Source organism: Sinocyclocheilus anshuiensis, unplaced genomic scaffold (genome assembly GCF_001515605.1).
Source record: "Sinocyclocheilus anshuiensis isolate Anshui unplaced genomic scaffold, SAMN03320099.WGS_v1.1 scaffold2490, whole genome shotgun sequence".
NCBI classification, from domain to species: domain Eukaryota; kingdom Metazoa; phylum Chordata; class Actinopteri; order Cypriniformes; family Cyprinidae; genus Sinocyclocheilus; species Sinocyclocheilus anshuiensis.
The window spans coordinates 104771-113008 of record NW_015555992.1 but is presented as its reverse complement, the minus strand read 5'-3'; the positions used below and the strand labels follow the sequence as shown (position 1 = coordinate 113008).

At 38.1% G+C, this 8238-nt stretch overlaps 1 protein-coding gene across 1 annotated transcript in view; it reads left to right on the top strand.

Annotated features, from left to right (window-relative positions):
* Positions 1 to 4980, top strand: part of LOC107676115 (leukocyte tyrosine kinase receptor-like) — a 78364-nt gene extending 73384 nt beyond the window's left edge. The window contains exons 22-25 of the mRNA XM_016470637.1: positions 2367 to 2468; positions 2641 to 2775; positions 3177 to 3267; positions 3622 to 4980. Of these exons, the coding sequence (XP_016326123.1) occupies positions 2367 to 2468; positions 2641 to 2775; positions 3177 to 3267; positions 3622 to 4578 (1285 nt within the window). The 3' untranslated portion in view covers positions 4579 to 4980. The remainder of the gene's footprint in view (positions 1 to 2366; positions 2469 to 2640; positions 2776 to 3176; positions 3268 to 3621) is intronic.
* Positions 4981 to 8238: the final 3258 nt, after the last annotated feature.

Sequence of the window (8238 nt, the reverse complement as noted above, 5' to 3'; positions counted from 1 at the left end):
GCACTCTATTCATTTGCTGCTTGTTTTCTTAAAAAAAAAAAAAAAAACTAACACTTGCTTTCTAATCTTTTTGTATTCTATCTGTTTTCTTTTCATTTATTATACAATTAAAAAAAGCAAAAACGACCTCTAACACGAGCTTGCTCTATTCTTTTTCTATTCTGTTTTCTTTTTATTTATTATATTATTAAAAAAAAAAAAACTTGCTACGTGTACTGCGTTAAGCTAACTGAGACTTGTTATAGCACTTGTATATCATTGCTCTTTTGTTGATTTTGATTGCTTCCATTGTCCTCATTTGTAAGTCACTTTGGATAAAAGCATCTGCTAAATGACTAAATGTAAATGTAAATGTATAAATTAAACCATTATACCATATTACAACAAGCAAATTAAACAAGACATGTTAAATGAACTAGATCAGACACTTTCCATAAACCCTAACCCTAACTACCTAACCCTAACTTATCCCTCCTAAACTCAGAGAGTTTAATGGTTAGGAGCCATGACATGGATGTTGACACAACATTCAGTTAAGTTACTTTGCTGGTCCAGAACATCTGCATATTTTATATTGTGAAAATATATTTTTAAAAATATATTTTTTTGATACCCTACTTTATGAAATCAGAAATCTCGATGAATAGGACCCAAGGCAGACAGATAGTGACTTAAAATTGATTCAACATTTAGGTAATGTACTTTGCTTACATATTTTATGAATACAACTTAAGCAAAATAAGCACACTTATTGATTTATTAATTTAAATAAATAACCTCAAAGTTTGGGTCTTTTTGAGTTATGGCAGCTTCTAATGAAATTATGTTTAACCTACAAGCTACATTGAGTTGGAGGAACTTAATAATTTTTAGCCTAAAAAAAACATTTTACTAATTCTTCCAACTAATCTAAACTTAATTACTAACTAAGTAACTTACTAACAAAATAAATAAATAAATATGTAATTTCATTTTAAATTTCACACAAAATTAAGTATCAGGATGTGATGATCAATATTATTGTGTCATTAGATCTCATCAAAATAATGGTTGTAAGGTTTATTTAAATAAATTAATTAGAATGTGTAACTTGCGGTCATACATATAATTAACTTGTGGTAATCAAGTGTGCCGCACAAGTCCTGAAAAGTGAAGCCATAACGTTTTGATCGCCCCAGGTGGCTGGACCCAGTATAGGTCATAAACCCACCCTCTCCATGTAATCTATGGGACGCGAGACAAACTAAATCAAATTACACTTCAAATAATGTTTTTTTCCAAAGATGGTTCTGTCATTTTAGGTAATTCTTATCATGCTGATGTATGTCCAAGTGTTCGTTTTTCTAATAAGTTTGCTTTTAGTTTTTAGTTTTAGTTATTTGATGCTAAAAAAGCTCATGATTGTGAGCTTGCAATTGGGTCTGCGGGAATTTGGGTGGGACTTTGATACCCCTGTCCACCTTATGATCACTACTATGCAGACTCGGGCTCCAAATTAATCGCTGCTTTAACGACACTGGCTCCAAATGACGTCATTTTCGAAAGATGACAGCAGCCATACTGAGATGTTTTGGCTTCACTTTTCTATAGTGGAAGGAAGTGGAAACGAGTCGTCCATCTTTTTTTGCAGTCTATGGTGGTAATAGGTTCCCTGAATTTCCTTTTATAAGGCATCTCCAGTGAACTAGATCAGTCACTTTTCATTTACCCTAACTCCATCTACCCTAACCCACCTCTCTAAAAGGGATTGACGGTTAGGACCCAAGACAGACAGACAGATCTAGTGGCTGGGTGTAGATTCAACATTTAGTTATTTTACTTTGCTTGTCTAGAACATCTGCATTTTTTATATCATGAGTAAAACATGCAAAGTAAGTAATGCATCTCAAATTAACTAGGTCAGTCACTTTCCATAAACCATTTAATAAGTAAACTTGTCTCTTTAATTCTAACCTGACGGGAAAGAACAATTAGGTTATTCAAGCAATAGACTCCCATTTTAAATGCGTAGTTATTATTTTATAATACTTTTACTTCTTTTAACACAAAGCCAAGCCACATGCATGCAATTAATCACAGTTTTCATTTAGTGATTAATTTAGTTACCAAGGATCAAGTCAAGGCTTAAGAGAACATGGATATGAATCACCTACAAAAAATGGCCATCTTTCCATTCTTACATAAGTCGTACATGGACTGAGTTTCTCGTTTACGTCTTTACATAATTTTTGCTCCTTTCATTTTCCAGTGTTTTTTCACTCTCTGATCTGTGACTGGTGTTAATAAGTCACTCCACTCTGCTGCTGTCTACTGTGGGCATTCATAACAATGTCTCTTCTTTTGTCTGGAAATGTATTTTTCCTCAGAGCCAGCTATTACAGGAAAGGAGGCCGTGCTATGCTGCCAGTCAAATGGATGCCTCCCGAGGCCTTTATGGAGGGAATCTTTACCTCAAAAACAGATACATGGTGAGTGCTGTAATATAATTACATATTTAAAAGATTAATTTGCTTCAAGTTCTGTCATATGCTATTGCAACCCCACTGTTTTTCACACTCTAATACGATTCTTTCCATAATTACTATGCTTTCATCTCTCTACTATACTCTTCACTTTCTCTCCTTTCTACTTGTTTTTCAGGTCATTTGGTGTTCTGCTGTGGGAGATCTTCTCACTGGGCTATATGCCATACCCCAGCCGCAGTAACCAAGAGGTGTTGGAGTTTGTTACTAATGGAGGCCGGATGGACCCACCTAAGAACTGCCCCGGGCCAGTGTGAGTGGACTCTTAAATTCAAATATGCAAGATATTTATACAGCACTTCCATATAACAGAAACGGATTGTTGGCCAGCAATAATCTGTATTCTTAAATGTCAAGAATCTGTTATTGTCTAATGAATATGAATTTTGATTCTCAATTTTTCAGTCCTCATTAACCTTTCCACTGTTGTATGTACTCTATCTCTTAAAATAAAGTCTTCAAATAATACTAATAATAATCAAACTTCTGAAGTTTTGATTTAATTAAGTTCCTAATCTAACCTGGGGACCATCTTGCAGAGCTGCTCATTTTGTTTCAAAACTGAGGGGGAACAAAAAAAAAACGTATTTTTTCTCTCTTAAATTGATAAAAACCTATCTTGAAATGAAAACAAATATTTTGTTTGTAAAATAGGTACCGGATAATGACACAGAGTTGGCAGCATCAACCAGAAGACAGACCAAACTTCTCAACTATTCTGGAGAGGGTTGACTATTGTCTGCAGGTACTACATCTTATAACCTTGTCTGTTAAATGCTGGGCAACAGTAGGTTTGTTTGAAGCTGCATTTTTAAATTTCTGTATTGCAATATGCATTATGTATACTGTGCACAGGGAATTTGCCAAAGCATGCAGAATACAGCCGTGCACATCAAACACTCAATTACACAATTGCATCTTCTTAATTCATTAATTTAATTTAATTTGTGTAAAATACTGGATTCCAAATAAGGTACAATACTATCTTTTCAGTGTTTTTAATCTTAATTTATTATTATGTTAGGATTTACTATTATTTTATTTTGTAACTGGGAAGTTTGACTGCTGGTATAAATTACAGACTTTCCAATTCCCCTAGGACCCAGATGTGGTGAATGTGCCTTTGCCTGTCGAGTACGGCCCCATCCCTGAGGAAGAGGAGAGGGTACCCATGCGTCCCGATGACCCATCGGCCCCCTCCTTGCTTGTAACCCCTCAGGGCACTGAGGAGGCTTCATCTGCCGCCCACTCCGATCAGCCTAAGAGAGATGGGGAGGCCGTTCTCATGGCCAGCCACTCCTCTGAGAGCAAACTCCCACCCGCTCCCCAATCTCAGCCTCACCCCCATCACCACCACCAACCCCCGGTAGTCACTGCCCCTATACCAGCTGCCAAACCTTCCTCTGCAACTCCCTTGACCACCCAAGATGGAGGGCATGTGAATTTGGGCTTCATGCAGCCCCACCTATCGGAGAAGGAGAGCCGTAACGGGAAGCCCACCAACCTGTGGAACCCCACCTATGGCTCGTGGTTTCTACAGCAGCAACAGAAGAGACAGCAGGCCCAGGCACAAAGGCAGACAAGCGGCCCACGGATCCCAGGTGAAGGGCAGGAACAAGCAGGCCGGACTGTGACAGTAGCTGAAGCTCTGGGCCTGCAGCAACAGCACAAACAGCAGCAGTACCAACAGCAGATCCAGCGCCAACAGCAGCAGCAGCAGCAACAACAAGGCCTGTGTCGACCGCTTTTGCCCCCTCCTCCCCCACCTGCCCCGACCCCTTTACTTCTGGATTCGGCCAGCCTAGCACCGGTTCCACTCTACAGACTACGGCGCTTCCCATGTGGGAACATCGGGTATGGCTACCAGGAGCAGGGCCTGCCCATGGAGCCCATGCCGGGGCCCCAGCCTCCCCCGACTCATCCTGGCCAGCAGAGGCCCATCTCTTTAGCTCGGGCCAGCGGCCCTGAGGACAGCCGCCCGCTTTTGGTCACCATGGGTACAGTGCAGGACTCCAGACTGCCGAAAATGGAAGGGCACAACGCCACTGTGCTGTAACCATGCACGTTCTCTATCAGTGCCCACTTTGCAAAACACTGTGCTGTCCATTTACGTCCACCTTTGCCAAGCCCCTTTGTGCTTTATCTTTGTGCTTTTCAGCCATGAGACTGGGAGCGGAAAGGTTCTGCTCTGGAAACTCAGAGAAACTACGTTTCACTGAAAGAGAACAATTGTCACTTGGATAAATTAACAAGACTGTTGAGTTTCTGAAAGCCGCAATTGAGACACAAAAATAAACTGATTAAGCCCTCACAAGGACTAATTCTGTAAAAAAGCCTAAATTATATCAGTGATATTTTTCCATAATGGGGGAGAAAAAAATAAAACGGGTTTGTTGATGTTTGCTTGCCTGCTTGTTTATTTATTCATTTGTTAATTTATTATTTGGAGGTCATGTAAATTATTAATGGGTGTGCTTCAGAAAGCAAACTGCCCCCATTCATTATGTATCATTTGTTCATTCTTGGACTTGGTTGACTTTTAAACGCAGCTGTTTTCATCCATCATCAAACAACATGAATAACAGAAAACTCTAATGGCTCGTGTGTGTGAAACTGATGAGTGTTTATGGCTTTTGGTGATCAGATAACCTATTGCTATGGCGTTGGAACTGAAAGATGTAGCAAACTGGTCAGTGACTATTGAATGAAGGCTCTTTCACAGGACTCGTGTTAGGGATTTAAACCGTGAAAATAGCATTGAAACAACATTTATTCATTTAAACCCTGTCAGTTGCTTTGATATATCACAAAAACTGGTCAAAGTTCAAGCTTTTTTAACCCCTCTGAATGCCACAATATCCTTGTTGAGAGCTTAAGCTAGCGTGAATTTCCAGGTTTGGTGCTGTTTTGGATCAGCAAAGCCAGCATAGCCAAGAGGTTCACCAGCACATCTTAGCTGGTGAAGGTTATTAACCAGCATGGTATATCTGGTAAAGCTGCTTAGCTAATGAAGTTTTGTTGGTTAAGTAAGTTATGAAGATTGGTTGGAGCATTAGCCTACCATCAAATGATGTTCTTTTTAGCATGGAACAGCCTTTGGCATTTTGCTGTACTTGATGTATCTAGTACGGCTAAACCACCCACATAATGATACATCTTGCAAATTGTTCAGTAACCATGAACTGCATTTTGAAATGCCAGCAGAAAGTGGCTTTAAAATTGTTTTAACACTCAGCATCAGTAAAAAGTCTGTCTTGCACACAACACAAGACCAGTATGACGCTGTAGACTTACAGAGTTCAATGCATTAAGGAATGTTGACGAGTTGTTTTGAAAGTTGTTTGTCTTTGTGTTGTATGAAACTTTAGCATTGGCTGTGTAAGAATACATTTCAGCATTTTATTTTAATATCCATCATTCCATTCGTTTTCGATTTGGCATTAGCATTGAAAAAATAAAAATCTGTGTACATAAGAGCCTTACACCTGTTTGCGCAGAATAACTGTTTCATGCTCTCTTGATTCCTGTTTCTTTAATTGAAGGACTTTTTTTTAAGCGTACTGATGAGGAAAATTAATTTTTCACATATTATTTGTCACTTCAGTGTCTAAACATTAATTGTTTTAGTCTTATTGCTTACTGTTCAGTTCTATCAAGCTGCTTTTCCAAAAGCAAATGTTGGATGGTCTTTTTATACTATCAGAAAGTACTGTTGCAGTGTCTTTGATAGTAAAGGTTTTACAAAGGAATATCTTGTGGCAATTTTTTACACATTTTTTTGTTAAATAGTGGTCTCATTGTGAAAAATAAATTGTTTTATCTTTATTTTTCATTATTTTATTTTTAATGATAATTTTATCTTTATTTTTAACCTTCATATAAAGTTCTATATTAATATCATCACAGAATATTAACTGAAATGTTTAAAATGTTTGACTCATTTATATCCCTCTTGACTTTATGATATAATTTACAATGTCATAGACACTTTGTTAGCATTGATGCTACACTGGTTACCATAAATGGTATATTTAAATGTAAAATGCTACATTTTTGAGAGAGATACACATTTGTTGAAATAAATGACTTGTTCGGTTCACAGCTGAGGTTTGAAGATGTCTGATACGGTTTATGGAAGATTCATGAATGTTATTGCATGAAGATAAAAAAAATTTGGATTTTTATTGCTATTATAATTTATTTTCTTTATTTCTTTTTCTTTTGCTTATCGCAATGACAAAGTGACCACACTTGTAAAAATGTTGTAAAACCTTATTGTATCATGTATCTGTTAATCACTGTAATTTGACATTCAATGATGAGATCTGAGAAATTAATAAATTACTATTTAATAAGTTTGGCATTGCTCTCAAACACAAAATGTTTATTAAAAAAATAAGCAGAAGTAACACATCTCACAGAAGACAATGCTGACAAGCTGAAAAATGGTTTTGAGTCTAAATCATGACTTTTGGGTGAAAGTAATAATTAATTAGGATAATAAATTAGGTAGTTTCATAAAAAAAAAAAGAAACGTTCTCTTTCAACAGTTAAAAAAAAAAACAGTTGTCTGTGGTACAGGCAATAACTAGTCTTGGAATATCTGTCATATTTCACGTTATGATCAAGGCTATTGATCATAAGCAGTTTCATTCATTTTAGAAGGTGTCATTTCACAACGTAACTGCTAAAAACATTACAGTTAGTCATTTTGCAGATGCTTTTATCCAAAGCGACTTACAATTGGGGAATACATAAAGCGATTCATCTTAAAGAGGCACACAGTCACAGGAAGTGCTCGCAATACCAAGTTTCAGGCATCGTTTAAATCAGTACAAGCTAGAAAGGGAAGGAATAAAGAAAGAAAAATACATTTTATTTTATTTGTTTTAATTTAGGATGAAGTCAAGTAGTGTCAAAACAGGCGAGTTTTCAGCTGTCGCTTGAAAATTGTCAAGGATTCAGCATTCCGGATAGGGGTGGGAAGATCATTCCACCAGCCAGGAATGGTGAACGAGAACGTTCTGGAAAGTGATTTTGAGCCTCTCTGTGATGGTACCACGAGGCGTCACTCACTAGCAGATCTCCGACTTCTGGAGGGGATGTAGATTCATAATAGTGACTGGAAGTAGGCGGGTGCTGAGCCTGTGGCTGTTCTATGTGCAAGCATCAGTGTCTTGAACTTAATGCGAGCCGCAACCGGTAGCCAGTGCAAGGACATAAGGAGAGGTGTAACATGGGCTCTTTTGGGCTCGTTGAAAACCAGTCATGCCACTGCATTCTGAATCATTTGTAGAGGTTTGATTGTGCTTGATGGAAGTCCAGCCAGAAGAGCATTGCAGTAGTCCAGCCTAGAAATTACAAGGGCCTGGAAAAAAAGTTGTGCAGCATGCTCCGTTAGAAGAGGGCCTGATCTTTCTGACGTTGTGTAGTGCAAACATGCAAGATCGAGCAGTCTTTGCAATGTGGTCTTCGAAGGTCAGCTGGTCATCAAAGATTACACCAAGATTTCTGACCGAAGTTGATGGGGTAATTGTAGAAGAACCTAGCTGGATGGTGAAATCTTGGAGTGGCAGAAGGTCACCCTGAAAGACCTACCAGTGAGATAGGATTCAAACCAGCAAAGTGGGATCCCTGTGATGCCCAGTGATGAGGGTGTACCATGAGGATACGGAGGACAGGAGGATCTGATGATTGACAGTGTCAAAAGCAGCAG